General features: G+C 41.5%; 1 protein-coding gene across 1 annotated transcript; it reads right to left on the minus strand.

The window, feature by feature from the left end:
* Positions 1 to 399: 399 nt before the first annotated feature.
* kif26aa (kinesin family member 26Aa) lies at positions 400 to 23,707 on the minus strand. Its single transcript, XM_026998911.2, has 12 exons — positions 23,658 to 23,707; positions 21,021 to 21,213; positions 16,033 to 16,245; positions 14,766 to 14,859; positions 13,307 to 13,569; positions 12,995 to 13,178; positions 11,691 to 11,850; positions 10,971 to 11,133; positions 7,043 to 10,115; positions 6,067 to 6,260; positions 4,246 to 4,396; positions 400 to 1,499 (listed from the first exon to the last, which is right to left on the minus strand). Exons 1-12 carry the CDS (start codon positions 23,672 to 23,674, stop codon positions 1,330 to 1,332), a joined length of 4,875 nt encoding a protein of 1,624 aa, XP_026854712.2. The 5' UTR covers positions 23,675 to 23,707; the 3' UTR covers positions 400 to 1,329.
* Between the last annotated feature and the right edge of the window lie 714 nt (positions 23,708 to 24,421).

The raw sequence follows: 24,421 nt of genomic DNA on the forward strand, positions 1-24,421 counted from the left end.
TCGTTGCATGACAGTTAGCTGGTCTGGCTGGGTACCTGCCAGGCTGTGACACATATTTACTGCATGATTTAGAAAAGGCAAAAGATGCAGACACAGTGTCCTGAGACATGTTATAGATGTTCCTCCAGTAAGCAAATTTCTGGATCCAGGGGGAGATGCTTATTGTCTTTGAGTCAATAAAAATATAGCAGGATGGCCATAACGACACAAAACTGTATCAGAATCATGTAAAGTGGAATTTTATACTCCACTTTTTAGGCAGAGCTGCACTACACAGAACTGATTTGCTCATTTAGAATATATGGTAACACTTGTGTAATGCTATGTCTACATATTTATACTACTGAACACAGGCACAGGCTGCAGGGCCTTGTCCAGTTTAACACCATACATGCCAGAATAAACCAGTGTAGGAGTGGACCAATTTAGGAGTGGACTTGTTCATCCTCCAGTGTACACCCTCCAGGTGAAGCCTAAGGCATTCATTCTTTCAGACTGCGTGAAAACACAATTAAGCAGGAAACCACCTCATATCAGCTCATGCGAATATGGTTATATATTGGTTATATCTGGACAATCGCTTGAATGGTGTATGTAGGCAGCCTGCTAACACATGGGTATGCCACTAACAGTGTCATGTGAGATTAGTGTTTAGTGTTCATCTAGTACAACTTTTGCAAAGCCTGGTAGGAGTATCAGACGAGCCTGATCAGTTACCAGTGCAGAAGGTCCTTATATGTAAAAGGTAACAAAGGTAAGCAGCTCCACGGGAGGTCTTTAGAAATAAAAGGCAAGTGATTTAAGAATGGCAATTATTGCTTTTTTTCCCCTCACACTGAAAATTTTAATATCCAAAACATTTTTTAAATACAGTATACACTAAATTACACTGCAAAATACTTTATGTAAATTGTTTCTCAAAATGAATACAATAAGGGGTTTGCTTGGGTATGGTGGTGTCAGTACTAGCACCAATCAGAATAAAGACATACTCCTTGAATTTGCTCAGATCAAGGCACTTCCTGGTAACATAAATTCATATTTCATGTTGTTTTCTGTGTTTCACTCATCCTCTCTTCATCTCTCATCATCTACCTCTTGGCACTCTAAGTAACTTTGTCGTGTGTTTTCAGTATATTGATCAGATTTTGCTGTTTCGACCAGTGCAGGAGCTAGTGCAGACTCCCCAAAGACCTACATATCTTCTCCACAGTATGGCATACTGAATAAGATGTCATATCCTGTCTTGGGCCTTCTCTTTCTACAGCAGAAGTAAGGTCTCTGAAGCAAGCGAGAATGGAATGGAGCTGCTGTTCTGCTGCTGTTTTATCACACCTCCATCTCTTGCTCTGGGGATGCTGGTGCCATGATGTCAAAGCAAGTCTCCATCATAACCCGAGACTTGCATAGGTTGACACAGAGCTCCAGTTCGCCGGTGGCCTGAGCCAGGGCCTCCAGGTAGTCCTGTGAGTCCTGGTCTAGATCCGGGTCCACGTCAACTGAGGGAAGAAGAGCAAAAAGCAAAGAATGTGACACTGGAACATCAGAACTAAAGAGTCTCAGGCACATATAACACAAAGGCATTGCTAAGAAGGAAATAGGTGAGTAATCACTCGTGCCATCTGTGGTATCAAAGTGGAGTTTGCAATGAAGTGAGACTCGCAGCCCTGACAGGTAGCTTGATAGGTTGAAGAAAAGGTCCTGATGCAGAGCGGTGTGTGGGGGGGTGGGGCCCAAGGGGAAGAAGGCTTACAGACACACCACCCTCATTTCACCAGCTGCTGAAGAGGTCCTTGATTTATAAAGCATGACTGGCCCAATCATGGCTTTACCCAAGACAGCAGTCACAGTTGAATGGTAAACACCTCCTGGCCAGAGGGCTAAGGCTGATTGCAGAAGGGAAAATAATGCCTTATTGATTCAAGGACACACAGCGTTCTTACACCCAAATGCACACAGACACACACACACACACACACACACACACACACACACACACACACACACACACACACACACACACACACAGAGACAAACACACACACACAAACACATAAATACGCACATGCTTTCGTCATTATTCTCATACATGTCCCCTTCACACACTTTGCAAGTGCAATTTCAACACCAGCCATTTTTCTGTAACATTAAAATTTTAATAGCTTTCTTTGTTTGCCGAGCCACTGCTTTTTTTCCCCTCTGTTCCATTTAGTTTCTGAAAAAGTGTAAACAAATGCAAACATAGACCCTGAGCTCAAAGATCAGCCCTGTAGGTTGGTGGATATCTTGCAACAAAGTGTGTAACGCTAATATAATTTGCTAATATAAAAGTGCGTAACATAATTTGGTTTCATTTTTCTAAAATATTTCTTTCCATGCTCTAAAAAAAAAAAAAAAGAGCTGGTGGTTTTGATAGTAAGTAACATAACCCATAAAATATAACCTGACTATGTTGCCATGACCATTCAGAGCTTAGCTTTAGTGGAACTAGAGGCTAGCGACACAGTGTACACAAAGATTCATTAATGCTTATAGTAGTTGAAGCAATAGACCAGAGAGGACTCATTCCTCCATTTGGCCCTCTTTGGCTTTACTTTATTGGGATCTCTTGCAGCTCAGATATTTAGGATAGGTCTGCTTGGATGATAACACATACAAATTTAAAAAAGAACATTTGAATTAGACAAGTCAATACATTTATACATCTGGTTATAGTAATATAAAAAGAACAAAAAGAACTGAAATTAACATATGGAAAAGTATAATCCTTTACAATTCTCATATTGTTTTCAGACTAAATTGTTAGCAAAAAGAATTTGCTTAAATGTGCCCATTAATTGATTCTCATTACCTTATCATTGCACAGTAAACCCATGAGCACAAAGTTCAAAGATGCAAATTAAAGTCTAAAAGGAGGATCATTAGTCTACACATCATTAGAGGGTAGTCCATGTCCTTAGTTACAAGGTTCAAATATGTTGGGTAGGAACTGATTGATACACTATTAAATGTATGTATGGAGCATAAAATAATAATCCTGCTGACAGTTGAAAAAGTTGTATAACTTTGACCAAAGAACATTTAAACCTGTGTAAATGATATTTTGACTGTGTAACACTACATATATGTCCTTTAGTCTTTAGTGCCTATTACAACCCCAGCTGATTTAAGTGAATTGAATTGAATTTAATGTATTATTACACAGGAACAGTTCAAAAGTGACATAATAAGCATTCTAATTTCATGGCTGTGTTGGGGCGTTAAAGCCACCTAATACTGCATTTTATTAATTTTGTAGGTCGCGTGTGCACTTATTGCCATTTGTTAAATTGGTGGACAGAAATATACATGCCTGAGACTAGGTGGGTGTAGTGGTGCAGCAGGGCTTTGGCATTTAAAATCCACTGGTGCAACATTAGTTTTAAACCCATTTTGGCTTAAAACCACACTTTCACTACCATCTCCTCAGACCTGCCCTTCCTCAGACAAAGCTAAGTGCAACACATAAAATGTTTCTCACAGTGGGATTTTGTCCCTGAACATTACCCAGCTAAAAATATATCTCTTAATTGCTATCTAAACACAACAGATTTTTTTTTTTCCCATACAGATTCATTTTTTCCATAAACCAGTTGTATTGTGACTAATAAATGTGAATAATTAGTCAAATCACAAATATATAAATATTAATTTAATTTTCTTCACAGAGAACAATCATCATCATCATCAAAATGTATTATGACAATTATTGTTGATATTGTTAATAATTATTATAGACATATAGACATATAAGTATGTCTGTTTTCTAATCTGTGAATTATTTGGCACTGCCATTCCTGCTTACTTGCTGCCATGACTCAAATATCACTGCAGTGTTTGTCCTACACATGCTCAGATTTTAAAGGGAAAGAGAGGAGTTAATCTGATTGGATATTGCAGCAGCACACCCAACCTGCTGATCACATATAAAGTCTAACCTGACTTCTTTTTGTAATTTCACCACTCTGTGCTGGATTAGTGCCTCTGCACTTGTCATGAAAATAGCAAACTACAATTCTGCCACGCCCACACGTGCCTGCGTCATGGTCTTATGCCTTATTCCTGTGCTTGCACTATGTCCATGAAAATAGAGGCCCTAATGTTAAAAGGTGTTACAATTGTACTGCTTAGATTTCGGCAGTGCTTTTTTTTTTGTTCAAAATGTTCCAGCAAAGTGGAAGGGATGTTAATGGAAGGGAAACTCACATTCTCCAGCCCACTTTTCAGGGTCCAGCATTAGCTGAGCCTTGGCGTCCTCCAGCTCCCTCTTCAGCCTGTCGTGCTTGACCCGCAGCTCCCGGAGCCTCTGATGCCGCTTCTCTAGCATGCGCAGGCGAGCACTGAAGTACTGCAATCCCTGCAAAGACAGAGGGAGAGGCAGCGGGGGGGCTGAGAGACAGATGAGCGACGGCTGACCTGGGATCAGCCGGCGGCAGAGCTCTGCATGCATGCCTCTGACAGCGTACCAGCAGAGGCAGTGCCCCGTGCTCCTGCTGTTGGTGCCTGTGTGCTTCTCTGGGCTCCTGTGTGGGAGCAGGTTCACTGCACCAGATATTAAGGCAAACTGAGTCACGCAAAACCTATGTTAGGGGCAGGTTCATTGGTGAGAAATAAAATTTGCCTAAGCTCTCCTAATCTCCTGGATAAATGTTTTCTTAAGGTAATAAAGAAACAATTTATTAAAAATAGAATAGAAAAGTGTATATTGTGCCACTGAGGTTCATTTCAATATATTGTTCATTTTGTTGATGCTGACTTTGGTGTTGTTCTTGTGCTTTTTTGTTTGTTTTTTTATCCAAAATCTTAACATCACACCATGTGTGAATCTGAATATCTTTGCAGTTTCAGCATGCTACTTTATTCAGTGGTTTCACTTTCACAAATCAGGCCACATTCACACACTTAAATAAACATACCTTTTCAACAAATGGCTGACAGGGACGGAGGAAAGAGAAAGGTATTTGAGTATGCTAATGCAAATATAATATAGATACAGAAATGAAGTCTGTGTATCTGTCTCAGGAGATGAAATATCCATATTTGTCCACAAATAGCATATATGAGAATACTCCAAAATGTCATAAAACTACTTCCCCATTCCATAAACACACATTAGTGAAAAGCACTTTGTTAAGTGTGAGCTGCCAAAATCTGAAAGATGAATTGGAGACATTTTCTTAATTGAAAATAAATCATGGCACCTTCCAATAGACTTAGTGTCTGCTACACACAATTGGCTGGGCAAGGAGGGTTGGACTCATGTGTGTGGTTAATGATCTGTGGATGTGCAGCACAGAATGGGACATAAAGAAGCATCAGGCAGGCCACAGACTCAGAGGCCACACCTGGTCATTCATCACTGAACTCTTCTCTCTTTCTCAGCCACAGTGCCAGCCTAGCCAAACTCAAGCTATCAGTCATATCTGAATCCACTGGGAACCATCGGTAATTGTTCCTGAGATAACCTCCACAAATGCAAATGTTATATTTATAGCGAGCCCAGCAAGGACTGGGAGGGAGAAATACTTGCGACTCTGGCTGATGCTTATGATTTTTAATTAATGTCATGCTCAATTAAGAGCGATGAGCCACTACACTGTGGTTGAGCTGTTCACAGGACACAGAAATGAACTTTAGGCATTCTCAAAGGAGGAAAGCTTTTATACTAATAGCTTTCTATAGCCTGAGATGTGGCTATCTTAAACTGCTTTCTTGCTTAATGTGAGGGCAATGGTCATACAGTTGCACTACACTGCACTCCCATGCATTCTTTGTGCTTAGTCATTCTCAAATCTCCTCATTGAATATGTTCAGTTATTTGTAGCAAAAGCAACTTATACTCTTACAAATATGCTGGATATATGTTATAGTTTAAACAAACATGACATAAAAATGGAGTAATGACACCGCTTACACAACAGATAAATGAGAGAATTCAGTAAGCACAGACGTCTAAACAACTATGCCCAACAAAATGCCCTAACGGAACACTCCCAAGCCTACTAGCAAAAGATAGAATGCTCTTACCTCCGTGACTGAGCCCTCCTTGCATCTCTGAATTCGTTCCACATCGTCTATTTCGTACACCTTAATCTCAAAGGCTTCCTTCAAGGAGCCTCCGAGTGGAGGCAGGTCCACCCACTGGCCTGCAGCACCTGCCTTCCTGCCCAGAGAGGATGTGTCCGGCAGGGGAGCAGGGATCAGCCGCCGTCGCTGCAGGCCTGGAGAGGTCAGACAGGGCAATGCTCTACATCTGGGCCGAAGATGCAAACCAGGAACATCCCAGGGCTTTTGGGCATGTATGAGGCTTGAATGCAGTTATTTAAAAGTAGAAGTGACTTCAAAAAGCGGCGGGCTCCAGTATGGGGCAGATTATATATACATTAAGGACAAGACTGTACCTTCTGCTTCTTTTATGGACTACCAGAGATGGGCATAAATGAATGCCCCTTCAGGTAGGCTACACAAGAATACATTATTAAGCTCCATTATATCATTGAACCCGTGTTATACAGCAGTTTGTGATAAGAATAGGATCAGCAAAAATGTCCATATGTAAGCATGGTGCACAGTCATTCACAGAAACTTTCCCATTTCCCATTTACAATTCAGTCATACATCAGTATACTGTGAGCTGCTTTGATGAACATGGAAATTGTGCCTATGCAGTATGAAATACAGGGTTACATTACATTTCAATTCTAAAAAGCAAGAAACATGCAGGTAGGAAGATGTGATAGGGTATCAGCAGTACTGTCAGTGCTGTGTACATGCACAGCTTGTTATCTGAAGCAATCTCAGAATAAGCATTGAATGTCCTTGAAAACATTAAAAAGTGCCAGCCTTGTAGTCTCATTCTTAAATTCAATAATTCAGTGACAGAGAGGACATCAGAATCTACAACCAATGGCTGAATATTCCCAGTATCTATGGCAAACATCATTTTTTGGGAAGTTCAAAGTGAAAAGCATTAGCTCCTAGGTGCCCTGGAAGTGAAACCTACCATTGGCTCTCTTTTTGGGAGACTTTGAGACCTTGGTTCGACTGGCAGTAGACACTCCACTTTCGCTCATGGAGTCATGGGCTGATGATGCACTGCCTGTGGTTTCACTATCCCTTATCATGCTTTCATAGCCACTGCTGCCTCCGCTGTGGTAGAAGAGTGCCGTGCGGCCCATGGCTGGGGGCAGCTCCCCACTAAGAACACTGCTGTTGTCACTGCCGTGCCCACTGCTGTAGCGCTGGGGCCGGCGCGGGGCAGTGATCTTGCTGTAGGGCGAGGGCAGCAGTGCAGGCAGTGAAGGTTCACCAGGTGTTGGGCCAAAATCACCACAGCTGCTTGCCTGATCACCAGACCCTTTGATGTTTTTCTTTGAGCTGCCTGACACCAGTTCACTGACCCGACTGTTAGCTGCTCGAACGGCTTGTTTTGTGCCCATGATGGTCCCCCTGCCTGGCTTGCTGTTGGTGCCAATAACAGAACGAGTTGGGGTTTTCCCACTTGGAGGTAGGCTGGTCCGTGCAGTTGAAGTGGACAGTGATTTGGTGGAACTCAGTGGTTTAGACCCATTGGTAGACAAGGACTTAGTTTTGTTTCCATTGCTAGCAATGGCTCTAGAAGTTATACTAGCTTTGATCTGTCCCAGCTTACTGATTCCAAGAGTAGTGGTTGATGGAGGAGAGATGGATGCAGGTGTGGAGCTGGAAACCCCAAGTCTGGGTCCTGTCCTATTGGATTTACCATTGCTCCCCAAGTTGGCACTACTGCTCTCTCTCAATGTTCCATGTTTGGATCCGAGTAATGTTAAGCTGTCACATCTTTCAAGGGACAAAAGACTGCCAAAGTATCTTCCAGTATCTCCTTTGGACCCTCGTGCCTGAATACTAGATGCTGTCTTTAAGCTGGAAGATTTGTAACTAAAAGAGTCCCCTCTGAACTGAACATCAAATTCCTCCTCTGAGACCGATACTTTTGATGAACAAGATTTGGCTGCATCACTGCCCAGTGATTTTAAGGCACCAGGAGACAGCAAAACACGTGTTCTCTGGTCAAGGCTAGATTTTCGAAGGGGTGGGGCAGGAGGTGACATGCTTCCAGACTTTGGGAGCAAGCTGCCCTTCTGTCCATTTGCTCTCTTTCCCAATGATGAGAATTTCAAACTGGCACTTGTTTGGATGGTGTCATGACTCCACTTAGACTCTGTAGAGTTTTGAGGCATTGAGACCATGCCAAGTGTTGTGGCTCCTCGTCTCAGCTGTGGCATTCTACTCAGGCTCTCACCTTTCTTTACACTGGATTTCTCATAGCCATCCACTACTCTCTGAGATGAGGAGGATACAGGTATTTTTGGTGATCGTGGTACACTGTTACTATTTGCACTTGTCTTTCTAGATGGAAGCCCACTCATTCCACTTTTAGATAGCTTGCCAAAAGAGATGATCTCTGTATTTCTTGAGTCTAACTGACCAGTGATGTGCATCCACTGTTCATCTGTCCTGCTTCCTTGCTGCTGCAACTCACGACTGCAGCTGCTGCTTGAGGCAACAGATGAGGTAGGTTTGTTTTTCCTAGGGAGACTAGAATGAGCAGTGTTGGACATTTGGATGGATTGTGAGGAGATGAAGGTATTTGGTTTCAGAGGCTTTGGACCTCTGAGGGATGGTTTGATAGTGTCATGAGGTGGACGGTGCTTAGTCATGGGCATTTTCTCAGAGGTTATTGATTCATAGTTCACCTCTGAAAGACATATTGCACTGTCACTGAAGGAGCTTTTTGTGCCTTGGTGGGAGAAAGAATCCATATGTAAAACAGGTAAATTCATTGTTAATTTATTATCAGGTCCTCTGCATACACCTTTTAATGTAAGGCTTTTTGCGGAATGTTTTCCTTCAGTATTCATGCTACCATCAGTTGTTTTGTTCACCCAGGCATCTTTAGAAGATTGCACTGTGCTGTGCCCAGCAGAAAGGTCATTTTTTAATGTTGTTTGGCTTATCTGTGTACGGTCCATTTCTGATGAGTAAGCGTCAAACTCATCATTGATGCTGCTGATTATACTGACTGGCCTTGAGCCAGGGGCTAGAGCCTGCAAGGAGCAGTCACTGTTAAAGCTAATAATGCTGGAAGGTCGGCCATTGTCTGGAACTACATCAGTAGGCAGCTCCTCTACCACAGTGAACACTAGCTCATCTTCGCCATTTAGCTCCACGGGCTGCTGTAATGTGACGGTAGTCCTTATAACATCTCTGTCTAAACACCTGCTTCTTAGGGCTGCTCGGAGGTGACTCACCTCCATTGGACTCCTAGTCATATAATTTGCCGAGTCAAGCACTGGAGAACCAGTGCGTTCCCCATGCCTTAGGGCTTGCTGGCTCATACCCATTGGAGGCGTTCTTGTGGATAAGCCACTATCACTGGCCAAATCTGAGGTTCTATGCAGTGAGGGGGAAGCATGGGGTTTAGGTAAAGGTCCTTTGTTGAGGCAGACTTTCTCTCGTACAACTGAGTCTTGTGCTGAAGTTCTAAGATCAAATACAGCTTCATTTGAGGTTAATTTGGAATGTTCCATGAGAGCAGGCTTCTGGAGTGAAGGCTTAGTTGTCTTGGGAGATACAGCAGTTGCTTCTGTTACTTTTATAGTTCCACTCTGAGCCTTAGGGACTGTCTGAGACCCTTTTACCTCACCTGTAAAAGCAGAAGTGCTCTCACTTCCATCAATACACTCAAGTCGCTCTTGTAACTCTGCAAAAGTGTTACATTTTAAGTGATCCCTGTCTGATTTGGAAGCCTCTTTCACACGCTTTTTGTTCAGTGAAGGAATGATGGGAACAAAAGCTGGAGGGCCCTCATTGTCACTGAGTTCACGGTCGGAAAATGGAGCCCCTCCTGGTCCCACGTAGATAACTGTATCGCAGGAGTGCTCACTGCTAGAGGAGTAATCTGGGTCACTGGACAGAAGAGCAGGGTGATCTGGATCTAGGGCCACTGTCCTGGGGTGGAAGGGTTTCAAGTGAGATGGCTGTCGGATTTGTCCTTCCTCACAAGAGCTCTCCCCTCCTGAGGAACTGGATGCATACTGAGGGGATGACAGAAGATACACTGAGATCAGGAAATGCAGAAATTTGCAGAACTTCACTATGCACAATTAATTCAATTCCTCCACTTGTAGGTATGTGTCAATATTATCAAAGCTTAAGTGTACACACACAATAACTGTTAAGTGTAAAAGCACAATAATTTTTAGTGTCAATGTAATATATTGTATTATTGGCTTATGTGATACAAGGAACTTCACACAATCTGTTAAATATTAATAAAAGCTGTCAAAGTCTGTTTATATCTGTTGGAAATATGCTTCTGTAATATGAAAATGTGAATGTCATTTTCCCTTATGAGCAGTAACATTGATTACCACTGGAACATGTTACTGAAAACGTCTTTCCATAAATTAAAGTTGAACCAGTTGAAAAAATAAAAATAAAAATAATATATATATATATATATATATATATATATACACATCATAAATGTATATATATATATATATATATATATATATATACACATCAAAAATCTGAATTACATAAATATATACACATCATAAATCTGAATTACTTTCAGTCAGATTCAGTCAGATTCTCTCAGGCAGACACATTAACTGAATGCTTTTGTGAAATAAAATACCAAACGTGAAATTCTATGCTCCATCCTCGAATCTATATGACTCTCTATATATTCCAGTAATAACTAAAGTCTATATACTATACTGTACTATACTATAGTAAAGCTCTTTACAGCGAATGCCCTGTTTCTTTGGAAACCAGTAAATTACACCGAACTCATTTATTACCTCTACTTATTTAACTCTATGTAGTTACCCTCTTGAAAGGTCTTCACACACACACACACACACACACACACACAAATGTACCTTGGACTTCTTCTTCCTCATGCGATGGATGCGGGAGGCTAGCTGCAACGTGGAGAGCGACTCAGCGTAATTGGCTGGGGAATCAGAGATGTGGGCAATCATGGTGGTTCTGCAGTTGATGTTACCCAGGGTCTCGCTCAGAAGCATGGTGAGCTTGCTGTCCCTGAATTATACATCACAAAAATCCCCTCGTTAGACCAAAAGAAAACCAGACCACGTGCAATTCCAACCCCTTGTTAGCCCAAAGAAAGCCAGACCAAGTGCAATTCCATCTTCTTTCCCCTTAAGATCACAGATTACTACACAAAGATGCTGGTCACAAATGGTGTCCTATAGAAAATTAGCTTTCCCCACTTTCCCCTTTCAACTTTTAACACACCAGCTTTTACATTACTGTGGGGTGCGCATGGACATATACATTTTTCAACATAAAGAATATAAAAAAGACCCTCTTACCCCAGTTTCTTTCTTCACTACCACAGACTCTTCTCTTGCCATTCCCTGAACTACATTCCTGTCAATAATCTCAATGACTCTCCTCCTCCTCCATTTCATTTCTTTATCTCTACCAACCAGGCTAATTGTCCTGATTGATCTGAAGAGAGTGAGAGCTCAAGTTCTGTTGTGTATGGAGATTAGTGTTGCTCTATGGGTGCTCTCAGATACATCACAAGACCTTAAAGTCACACTCAGTGAATAATTATGTCATGCAGAGCATACCTGTATGGAACATGCTTTGCACCATTAACCAAAGCAAGGATGACATTTCCCAGAGCAGCCAGCGACAAACACTGGCCACCTCCTCCATCCCTTGTTTGACTGAGGTCAGATTCACAGCTTCCCAGGTCCAAAAGATGCAGACGGCTGCGCCCTCCTGACACTAGAGAAGAGAAAGGCTGTATATATTCATAAATACCACATACATTCTACTATAACCACCCTATTCCAGGTGTCCAATACAAAAAGGGTAAAAATGATACCCTTCACAACAAAGATATCTGTGCAGCGTATCTACACTCCATATAGTATAGTATAGACCAAAAAATCAGATGCAAAATTAACTAAGGTACACAAGTAACACAAGTGTCTAACTAAGGTACTCAAGTAGATCCTATACAGTGTACTGTAACTTTAGCAATATAGATAACTTTATTCTTAGATGTACACTGCTCAGAATCTATCTATTTATCTTTGAAGTTTATTGTGAAGAATAAAATGAGATTATATTCCCATGTAGATCACCGGGCTAAAACCCATTCAGTATTATTAAGGAAGAGAGATGAGGCGCTTATTTCACACACAAGACACTATTAACCTTGCATCAGCAAATTTTAAATAGACTGGGTGCCCAGAACAGCAAATTTGCATGAAGCAGGGGATGCAAACTAGCCTCTTCCTCATGCCAAGATCTATAAAGATTCCAGGAGATAAGACTTTAGCCTCATTAGATATTGAAATTTATGCTGGCAGTGGTCAGCGCCCAGCCCGCATTCACCGACAGGGGTGAAATTTTAATGATCAGCTGAATGTTGAACCACTACTTTGATATGTAGGTAGTGACTCTAAATAAAAATGAGCTATCTCCATTTATTAGGTGTGTTGTTCAGTTATTATCAGCATGGTCAAATTTATCTAATTAATATACAGTATGTGCAAAATTAGGAAAACATAACAGAATATCCAACAGTGTGCAACACTGTAAGTTCAATGATGAATGGAAAATATGGTATCGGTGATGGAATTTAACCCTTTATATTCAGGACAAAATGTATTTCACATATAGCTTGGAAACAATCCAAGTTTGTATGTACAACAAGCCTTTTATTTGTAAATCTGTAATTTAGCATAAACTGTATGCATTTAACATATAGTTTTAATAATTGAAGGACAGCTCAACTTTTCTTTAATATGTGGACTTCAGAACTCTAAAACTCTCTCCCCATTTTTCTTACAGACACACAGACACACACACACACACACACACACACACACACACACACACAAACAACTGAATGAGGTCATACTTGCTCCCTTGGCACTCTTCTCTGTGCGGTACTGGGTGACGTGTAGGGTGAAGAGCATGTGCGAGTTGCATCTCTGCTCTTCGGCACAGTTAGGTCTGCTAATGCTACGTGCTGCCAGGGCTGCATCCAAGAAGAAAGCAGCCCGCTCTGCAGAACATGCACGCAGCTCACTCTGGTTCTGGAGCTGGAACATTGGGAACACCAAGAGAATAATCAGCAAGATCAACTATGTAACAAGATAGAAATCTGAATTGGCTACTGAAGTAGTGAAGGAAAGATTGGAATGCAAGTAAGTAATAGAAAAAAAATGACCTGAGATCCAGAAACAGGGTCCTCTCTTAGGTAGACCCCAGCACCTTGGCTGTCTTGGGAGGTGCCTGCAGACAAGTCAGCTAGAAGATCTGTCAAGACTTCCTCCCTGCTGCTGATCTCAACGGCTGACACACGGACGGAGAACCGCGCCCCAGCCTTCTCCTTCTTCTCTTCAATGAGTTTGAAGAGCCAAGAGATTGCACAGGGTGCCACTCCCAGACTCTGGGTGGCGCTATCTTGGCCAATCATGGTATAGGTCTTGCCTGTTGAGAAAAAGCTAATGAAGGACCCAACACGTGAAATCAGAACGTGACCAGCTTTAGCAAGAAAGATGATAGAGGAAACCTGAAGAACTGAGAACAACCAGAATACCTCAAGGGACAACCTGATGACCAAAGAGACAACCAGAAGACCCCAAGAGACAATCATAAAATCTCAGTAAATACATATAAACACTGGGCTTTCTGCCAAGCACCTATTAACAGTAATATCCTCTGGGTAAAATACAAGTTACATTTATATACCAACACAAAAAAAGTACAGTGTACCTACATTGGTCTACCCCTTTGTAAATGCTGTACTGGAAAAAAAAAATTTAATAAGAATAACGAAACCAGAGCATGTGCCAACACATAAAATATAAGGTAATTCCACATGTAATGCTAATTACCTATAATGTGACATTAATGTAAGTTGAATAGTTATGTAAAGGGATTTGTGATAATAAACACGATATTGAATGGTGAGCTATGACAGAAGGAAATAAACAGCAAAACTAATTGTGAGGGAATGGTGACATAGCAGGAATCCAAAAGCCTCTCACAGTAAGTGGCCATACAAGAGAGTAAAGAAAAAAAGAGAAGCAACTAGAATGTTTTCCAAACAACTAGCATGAACCCTTGTGCTCAACATGCTGTAGTTAAGCCCAACATAGTGCACATCTAGCTCCTTTCACTTGAAAGCAACTCATTCTAAAGTGAAAATCAAGAATTTTTTTCCTGGAAGAAGTTCAGTGATCAGAGACACTCATTATTCTCTTACAATCACAAAGTTGATTTATGTCTATTAACTCTTTAACAAAAAAAATGCTAACCATGCACATTTTAAATGCCTCAAATAGACTAGTGATTGATAAGTATGTGTAAATGGGGTTTACAAAATCTTTTACACATGTTTCATGTTTATGGTTTTTTTGGTGATATATTATTTATTTATTTGTTTGTTTGTTTCACACACAGAGTCCCAGTGTATGCATTTCTGATAATGCAAATGGCAAAAAAACTAAACTACTTAAATATTTACACTAGTTTAAACCAGTAAATCTGAACTGTTATATATATATATATATATATATATATATATATATATATATATATATATATATATATATATATATATATATATTAATAAATACAAGTGTTTGAGACTGAGGTAGAAGCAAGGATAAGTGGGTGCTGACCAAGGTTGGCATGTCCGAAACAGAAGATGCAGCCATCTGCCCCGTTCACCACGGACTGAATGACCTCTGCCACAGTGCCCGAGCACACCTCTGCCTGTAGAGACATAGTGGACTCATTAACATGTGCACAAATGACACAGATCATTAAATACAAAAGATGTGGCCAGTGGACACAATGACCAGAGCTTATTTATTCTGTCTCAGCATAAGCTCTACTCTTGATTAAAGACAATATGAGACATCTGAAAGACCAATACATGAATGAACATTGTGATACCATGACTGTATAGAAATTGTTACAGTAGACCATGGCAGGTGTTATATAATCTAGTGACAACATATACCTGAATTATACAGGACCTAATTGCATTTTAAAACTATCAAAAGCTGTAACTGTAAATCAAACAAACAAACAAAAAATGTAGGCTTAAGATTGTTGATGGGTTCAAAGATGTTTCATTGAGTTGCACCACATCTCTGGGGTCCTAGGCTTCAACTAGCCCCGCCCTCTATTCCTGAAAAGCAGCGTACAAGCCACCTATGTTGTTACAGTTTCAAATTATGTCATTTCTCACTGCTCTAGATACAGTATACTGTTACATAACAATTTTCAACTGCATGGCAATACGCTTCACATTCTAAGTGTGAGAGGAATATAGAGATAAGAGATAAGAGATATGAAAGCTCACCATGAAGGGTTCAAATGATAAAATCATATGTATACACATATCTCCCTAAGGAAAGCTTTGAGAGTGTTGCAGTGAGAACTGCTTGTGATGCTGGCTTCTTGAAAGCCTTCTCTCCTTTGAACAATGTAGGATAGTCACTAACCAGATATAGTCAAAACAGGAAGTCTGAGATTCCACTATAATGTCCCATAGTATGAAGGATAATGCAGAGAAAAAGTACTACTGTGTGCTGTGTCTTTCTCCAACACATTGCAGGAACACCCTGCACCTCAGAGTAATATTCCCTTCCCATATCCTGGAATACTTCTATGTGTCCCCTCAGCAATCTAAGCTTTCTAGCTTGCTTTCTCTTTTAAAATAAATACTTTGATCTGATCTTGGGGTGCCTTGCCTGAGAACTCACATGAATATCATTGGATAGAAAGATCTGCCAAAAGATTTCACTGCTAGAAGAAAAAGCAGTGGTTACAGAGGTGCTTGAAGGATGCCCTTGGAAAAACTCACCTTGCATATTTCTTATGTTATTCTTTCACACTCAGGAATTAATGACAATTAACAACAATTTAAATAAAACTTACTTGTGAGGCATCCTGGGTGAAGACCGTATCGAAGTTGAACATCTTCAGGGCGGTGGCAGCCGCAAAGCGCCTCTGGGCTGCAGAGGAGTGAGTGTTGTTGGGTGGCTCAGTGAAGGTCAGCTGCTTCTTATGGGTGTCTACCTTCAGGAAGGACATGGACTCAGAAGTGTCCCATGCTCCTTTGGCAGGGCATATGCGCACCATTACCTTAACCTGGATGGTAAAGATGCACGCAGGAACAATTTAGGAATCAAATGTTTAAAATACATGGAGTTCGCACTGAGAAATCAGATAAAAAGGAAAAATAGATGTCTGGAACACTCAGTCTTACTACTTCCATTGCAAAGCCTATCTACTTCTGTGATGCTCAGCATTGTTTGAGGCAACAGTTTTGAACACAGCATGGTGCACTAACATCATTAGTTTCCTTGCCAAGGATTACCCTCACATTACCAATACTTGGAAAGGCTTCAAGTTGGCAGCAGCTTGGGTATGAATGCCAAAACACACTATGCATAGCTCTACCCTGTTGTAATGCAAGTGGTAAGTGGGATTCTCCCTGCAGAGGCAAGATATCTCATGCACTGACCAGACATCAGATGGCACTAGAGTCTCCAGTGGTCAAAACCTCCATAGGCAGAAAACGCCTCCTCATCCTCATGCAACAGGTTCTCTGTGGTGTGGATGACATCATTTAACCAGATTTCTCACAATGCTGGGCAGCACTTTTCAATATTGTGCTTGTGGACACATCATGTGAACATGTGTCATTGAAATGTGAGACATCTGTAGAAAACAATCTGTATAATTCAGGTATATCTCGTCACTAGATTATATAACACTTGCCATGGTCTACTGTAACAATTTGTATACAGAAAACAGTCCGCTGCTGCGTAACATTTCTGCTGATGAAATTGATCTTTCAGATACCAAACAGCAAATTCAGCATTCCACTCTCTTAAAGGTGCAAGTAATGTTCATGTGTCCACCCCCCGCCAACCCGCACGACCAGTAGCTGCAGCTTTTGCCCTTAAGGCAAGCTGATTAGCAGCACTCCAATCTCCTCGTTTTTCACACAGGACAAACATTATATGCAGAGCTCATGGAATTCTAAATCACCCCCCAAGCCATCTAAATATTGCAGACTACCATTTAATCCACTGAAAACAAAAATTAATTGTAGCACCCTATAGTGCCAGAATGTTTTGAAACATTTGATTTTATACAAAACAAGACCTTCATACATTTGGCACAGATAAAGCTCTATGAACTATTTTTTGGCTGAAAATAACAAAAATAAACAGACACTAATTTGGTAAGGTTCATGGAGCAGCCTGACAAGATGGGGACACTGTGCCTCTCGGGCAGAGGTATTCAAAGCACAGTCCTCAAGGTCCAGCTCCCACAGATTTTTCAACCTCTTTTTACCTAGTAGTCAGCTGTGATGTCAAAGTGGCAAACCAGATACATTAATCAATTAATCAACTACAAGAGATTACAAAATCCAGGACAAGATTTTGAAACAAGGTCACTGTTCCAAGAAATCCCTACAGAACAGAGAGTCCAGCTGGGACCAAAGCTGAAGTGCAGCTCCTGGAGCAGACCATGTCCAAAAAGATCAACACAGCTCCACCCTCCCACTAAAATGGGTCAGCACTCTGTAGCCACTCATCTCTAGGCTCAGGTATCCATTCATTCATGTACCGATCTCCAATCTTTGTCCAGCAAAGCTTTGCAATGTCTGACTCCCCACGAATACACTGATAAGCTAGCTATGTACTATTTTTACTTGCATAGACAAACATCAGTGACCTTCTGATCCAAAACCACCTACCATCAACAAATTTTAATGGAAGTAATTTAAATGTCTCACATTACATCTGACCTAAAAATCACTCTAGGATGGTACACAGCTACTGAAAGCCATAATAATACTTAACTTGCCCTGTGGTCTAACAACTCGCAATGCAGTGATGGCCTATGACAAAGTCCATTAGCTTAGCATTCAAGCCTGCCAAGTTACTTGGCTACCTGCTGCTAATGACTGAGTCCTGTTCAGTCCATTTATTGGATGACCAACAGGTGAAAATTAATACAGGACTGCCAAGTCTCATGCATTTAGCATGAGGCTTAGGAAATTCGATTCTTATACTCTCACACAACTGTCATAATTCTCATGCTCTCACACAATTTTACGTCTCCGTCCAAACTGAGCTCCAGACTGAATTCAAACACTCGTGAAGTTGCTACTGATTTTACTGACTGCCACTTTGCTACTGTTGCAGCTTCAACTGATTAAAAAAAAGCCTGTACTGACAACGGTGGCATTTCATGTTATTATAAATATATGCAAATGAAACAGAGTACACTAACTAGCTAGTAAGTTATTGCTGGACCATAGTTCAGTGGAATCTGGACTTGTAATGTTGCATCAAGAATCTAGCCAGAAACCATTAAGACTTCTCCCGAAAGTCAAATGACTTGGCGTGAATGTAATGGTGTAGGAGTAATAAAAGAGTAGGAAAAAACCCTTCACTAGGTATACATTGCAAACAAAAAAGAATTTTAAAAAATGTCAAAGCACATGGACAATAAACTAAATATAATTAATAACAAGATCATTCTTTAAGAATATGAGATTACCAGACTGTGGTTTTAACATTTAGATAAAAGTTGATAAATTTGTGATGAATGTATCATCTGTTTTAATGTTTTTGGGATTTTCTCTAGCAATTTTGATCTGTTTACCTGACCACTGTTTGCTTCTGGTTTTTGACTTAGACCTTAGACCAAATATCGCTTTGTAAATTGTTCACTGTTTGACAAATCTTTGCCTTTGTATAATATGCTTTAAGCCTTGACTTTACAGTTACTATCAACTTCCACTGAGCTCCTGTTTCCACCATTTACAGTATGGATACACTCTTAGTAAAGACTACTCCTTTCGCCACATAAATCCATTTCCATTCAGTTATAAACAAGTGCTTATCTACCACACCTCCACTCTTTTGCATTTCCACATGCTTGCTTCAGTGCCTGTTGGTAATCTGCTGCAACTCTGTGGACCTCATTAGGAATCTCAATAAAATTTTGCAGCTGTCCATTTTCCATGCCTATTGTGCATTTTAGGCTTGTAAATTAGACCTCTTGATGTATACCAACTGAACAGACAGGCACTCAAATGTAATAGTGAATGCAAGGTGCCCTAGCTGCACAGACCTATCTTTGTAAGGGATGCGGGAACACACCTGGCATCTAATCCACCGATTTAAGGGGTCCCTGAAGGTCTCCTCTCTGAAGTTTAACTGAGATGGCTGACGTCATTGCCCTTTGTGAGATGGCTGTAGGAAGCCATCTCCCAGTAGGTTTCACTGCACAATAAACCTGCACCATCTGCTGGTGTTTACGAGTCAACTGGTCTGTTGCTCCTTGTTCTTCTGGGAGAAGCACTGCATATTTATCTGCCCAAGGATCATGTACCTACCACAGTAACCAACTTAGTAGATGAGTCAGTACGGAATTACACAGGCCCTTTCAGTTGTGCTATCAGAGAAGGTCATTCTGTGGTCAGATCAGACCACAGCAGCCTTCAGGGCATCCGGGGGCGTTGAAAGAGCTCGTAGTTCAATGTGCAGATGCCATGCTGATATGAACCTGCAGGTCTGCCTCTAAATGGCTCCAGTTGGCACAAGATGCTTGCAGTTATCACACAGCGCATGGGTAACAACACTAGCACACATTGGCAGCTAGTCACTGCACTAATTGTGACATTGCTAAAAGTAGACAAGCAGATGTCTTGCCACTCTCATCCACATATTCTACCACTGGCTGCAAAGCTGGTATGAAGAGAAGGAGGTGGGTGGCTGTGCTATATTAGGACCATGTCTAATCCACTTCAGTGTAATCTCTTAGTACACGTGTAATGTCTGACATACAACACTACTACTTTCTAGGATTTGACACCAAGACTTGGCAAATAGTGGCTTCCTGGACAGCCATAGATAGTCATTTTCACTATGATAATCTGAATCCCCATGACCCTCATGGTGAAGGAGACAGATCAAAATACACCTCCAGAAAGAAAATATAATGTCTGCACTCATTTTAGGCACCTAAGACTCTCTCACATGGCCAGGGTAGTCACTTACATGACCAGGGTTGGGAATGTGCTTTTAAAATGTATTTCACTACAGATTACAGAATACATGCCCTTAAATGTCATTTGTAATATATTACAATAGATTTCTCAAAGTGAGTTTAAGTACTTTGGATTTCTTCTACAATATATGGTACACAACACAGTGTTATTTATTAGATTGTTTCTGTTTCTTATGAAATGATCATAAGAAATAATTAGAACTTTGGAGGTGCATCAGAAGAATTGTATTGAGGAACATTATGATGTCATATCAAGGTCATGTCAGTTATGCCGATGCTTGTCGGTATGTGTCTATGAGTCATATGCATCAAATAACGGGCTTCTATTATGTCTTGTGAAAAGATTTATTCCTTCAAATCTTTCTGAGGCAGTCAGTCAGTAACATCCAGTCCTGCCTCTGCAGTTTCTAGCACTCCAGCAGATGCCTGTGCTGGGACAGAACCTCCCCTTTCAGCTGCATGTGACCCTCTGACCTGCCACTTTTTCTCACTCCCACTGCCTATAAAACACTCAGAGATAGGAATGCTGTCTGGTATTCCAAAGGAGCTTCTCAGAATTCCAGCATCCTGGGAATGAAGGCTACTGGCCTGTCCCGAGCTGTCAAACACAGTCTGCTTTGATGGCAACTTGAGAGCTGGCCAAATCAGATTTCTTACAGAGCCTTCTTGATCTAAAATGGTTACATATACAGAATGAGACCAAGTAATACATTGTTTCCATCTAAATCAAATGTTAGAGCAAGCTTATGCAAAAGTACAGGATTGCTGTGTCCCAAATGTCACAGTTGAACCACCTGGCCTAAATTCTTAGCTTGGGGACTTGACTGTACCTTTCCCATGCCGGGGGTGTCTTTGCTCTTTGAGCTGGCCCTGAGCAAGTACGGTGGAGCAGGTGGAGGAGAGAGCTGGAGGGCGGCGCTGAAGCCGTCAGAGTAGAAAAATGGTTCATCAGGGTCAGGCGGGGATGGGGGTGGAGGAGGCTGAGGCTTCTTCCGTTTGGAGAGGTTTAGCTTCTGAGCAGCCCTGAGGGAGGGAAAAAGAGATTAGACTTAGGTTCTCACCATGAGCCAGCAGTAATGGATGAATGCAAGCTTTAGATGTTTGCTATGCCCATGAGTAAAAATGAGATTCAAAACAACTTCCATATCAGTTTTCAGTTTTGTTTTGTTTTTTCATTTTAGTAATCTGCACATCTTTAGCAGTATTTTGTCTTTCTGTGAAATACTTTCATTTTTTTCTTTCTTGGAACCTATAACAAATCAGGATCAAAGTCATATTTAAACAATGAGTAGGATGCCATTAAACAAGGACGGCACTGGGAGGCATATTTTGCACTCAGACCAGAAGGACACTATGCACTTTAGGAAAGCACTGCAATATGTGAATTCACAAATTTCAGAGAGAAAGCTTTTGCATTTATTTGCACATAAATGCAAAAATATGTATATGTATATGTGTATGGTAAGACATAGGGTTATGGGGAGTATAGAAAATGTTTGAACTCTCAGTACATAAGAGAGTGAGGGTCAGAATGACTTGCAGCACAGAGATAAAGAGTGTATGAGTCATTGCACACCTTGGTGCACACTTTCTCATTCACTTTTGCTCTGTCTGTCTGTGTCTGTGTGTGTGTGTGTGTGTGTGTGTGTGTGTGTGTGTGTGTGTGTGTGTGTGTGTGTGAGTGTGTGTGTGGGAATAAACTACTGCATGGCCCTGTGTTAAGCCCACAGGGAGGTAGGTTGAGAAAAAAAAATATGAAAGAAGAGTACTGGGCTTAGGGTTCTCTCATCAGGATTTTGGAAATTGCAGCTTGCATCTAAAGCAGTTAGTTTGACATACATGCATGTTAAAAAGCTAGTTTCAGCATTCAGTTCTGACTGTAAAATGTCAACAAAATGTAATTGCGTCATGTCAGTCTGTAAACAACTTAAAATACTGTAAAGGAATTGTGTGTGCATGTTTCAAAATGACTTAGTATGCAGCTCAGAGTGCTAGAAGACAGGAGCCTGATCTCATTAGAAACTTTTGTTCTGGTATCTCGTACAAATGCCTCCCCTTTCCCCCAAAACACCTTCCCACCACTGTCCTTGTCTGTCTCTCTCTATCCTCTTTCACTCACTCACTATCTCTCTCCCTCCCTCTTTCACTTGCTCCTTCATCAGCCCACCTTCTTCACTGTAGTCCCTTCAGGGGTGCAAAATCACGGAATACACTGTGTAATTACAGCCTCCGTGAAGGGTGCAGAGGCAGGCCCTTGTGGGATTTGCATGTGTGTGTCTGAGCATGCGTAAGACTGTGTATATGGTTGTGTATATGAAGGACTACATCTGTGTGTGTGTGTGTGAGTGCGTGTGTGTGTGTGTGTGTGTGTGTGTGTGTGTGTGTGTGTGTGAGTGTGAGTGTGCTTGAGTGAGTGTGAGAGAGAGAGGGAGAGAGAGAGAGAGAGCACACACGAGAGAGATCAGAACCTGCAGTATTCAGTACGGAAGACACATCTGTGGAATTGTGGAGATATATAGACACATTAAAAATGTAAAAATCAAATATATAGAAGATAAACACATGCCAGCATTCATAATGCAATTTTCTCTGTTCTCTGTGGAAGAAATATTGAATTTCCATCAGAGGTGTGAATGAGGGTGGCAGGCTGAGGAGGAGGGAGGGTAAGTAGATAAAAAAAAACAGGGCCAGAAAAAAAAGCTGAGAGAAAGGAGGAGGAATTTCTTGCCCTAGACCCACCTCTGGAGACAAAGCCTTTTCTATTTGAAATTTCACCTATCACACACACACACACACACACACACACACACACACACACACACACACACACACACTAGTCCAACATAAAGAGAAGACCCACGCCCACACATGGGAATGGGGGGCTTACTTCACTGAGCCAGGCATGGCAAGCTCCTGAAAAGCTTCCCACACTCCCCGAACCCAACCACAACTAATACACGGCAAAGAGTGACCAGCCTTGAAACCCACTGCACACGAACACAATAGGATTGAGATATCTGTCAGTGGTGGCATTCACCGACCCATGGAAGGAAAAAAACAAAAAAAAACAAAAAAAAACGGTATGCTAGACTGATCTGAGACATGTTAGACTAGGATTTGCCAAGATGCAGCCAGCCACCTGTTAAATCTCCCTGTCCTTCTCCTCTGAACACTCTCCCTCAGCACATGCTAATTTCAGGGAACTCACAGTTTTGCTGATGTTGACCTACCGGGAACCACCTATCTAAAATTTAATTGCCAAGTATGGCAAAATCTAATTAACTTGGGAACAAAAATATTTTCCACTGGGGCTTTCAGTTAATTGACATTGCAAAGGGATCACAAGTCATAACTCCTATGCTAACAGGCGCTTACATAAATATCAAGTGAAAGAAAATGTGTGTTGAGGGGCAGGGGTTGAAACAGGTGCCATGATCATACAAAAATCTGTAAATGGGTGTACTTACAGTTCTCTCCAATCCATTGTCTCTTTTTAGAGTTCATAACAGCACATAGGTGAGAGACACTGTTCTTTTCCTCATCTGTTCCCGACCAATGCCGGAGAGTTCCATGGTTGCCAACACAAGCGGGGCAGAGGTAACCAGGAGGAAGGGGCAGGCAGAGTGCGGAATGCCAGGGGTGGGGGCAGGAGATGCACGATAGAGAATGAGGCTTTCATCAGAGAAACAGGCAAGTCGGGCAGCAAGTGCATGGAGAAAGCACACACCGGCGCGGAGCGGGGGGGGGGACACGACTTATCCTAAAAGCTCATGATGAACCTGGTGAAAGTTACCCAGCACATGTACACACAGAGGGTGAATCCATCAGAAGAACATTCTGGATCTCATACAGGTGGTCTGCTTCTCTACCATCATTAGTTCCTGGCTAATGACTGTCATGTAAAAGAGGAATCTTCCAAAGGTTGGCTTTGCTTCTCCTCACCGTGGTCCACTTGGATATATGTCTCTTTCGTCAACAACTCCAACTGAGACCCTTAATGTTATCCGTCCCTTTTCTACACCATAGCGAAAGTTCCTTCTTATTCCATTGATTTACTAACAGTATCTCTCTCTTGAACTACTTGTTGTCCCTTTTTTTTCCTTTTCCCGTCTTCTTTGCCCCACTTTTCCCAGACTCTCATTTCAGCCCCAGACCTTTGATTCACCTTTGCATTGAGCCTGGCCTCATGTACACTCCCCACTCTGCTGGACTAGGTGTTCTTTCGCCTTCC

This window comes from Electrophorus electricus, chromosome 3 (genome assembly GCF_013358815.1).
Source record: "Electrophorus electricus isolate fEleEle1 chromosome 3, fEleEle1.pri, whole genome shotgun sequence".
Classification (NCBI taxonomy): domain Eukaryota; kingdom Metazoa; phylum Chordata; class Actinopteri; order Gymnotiformes; family Gymnotidae; genus Electrophorus; species Electrophorus electricus.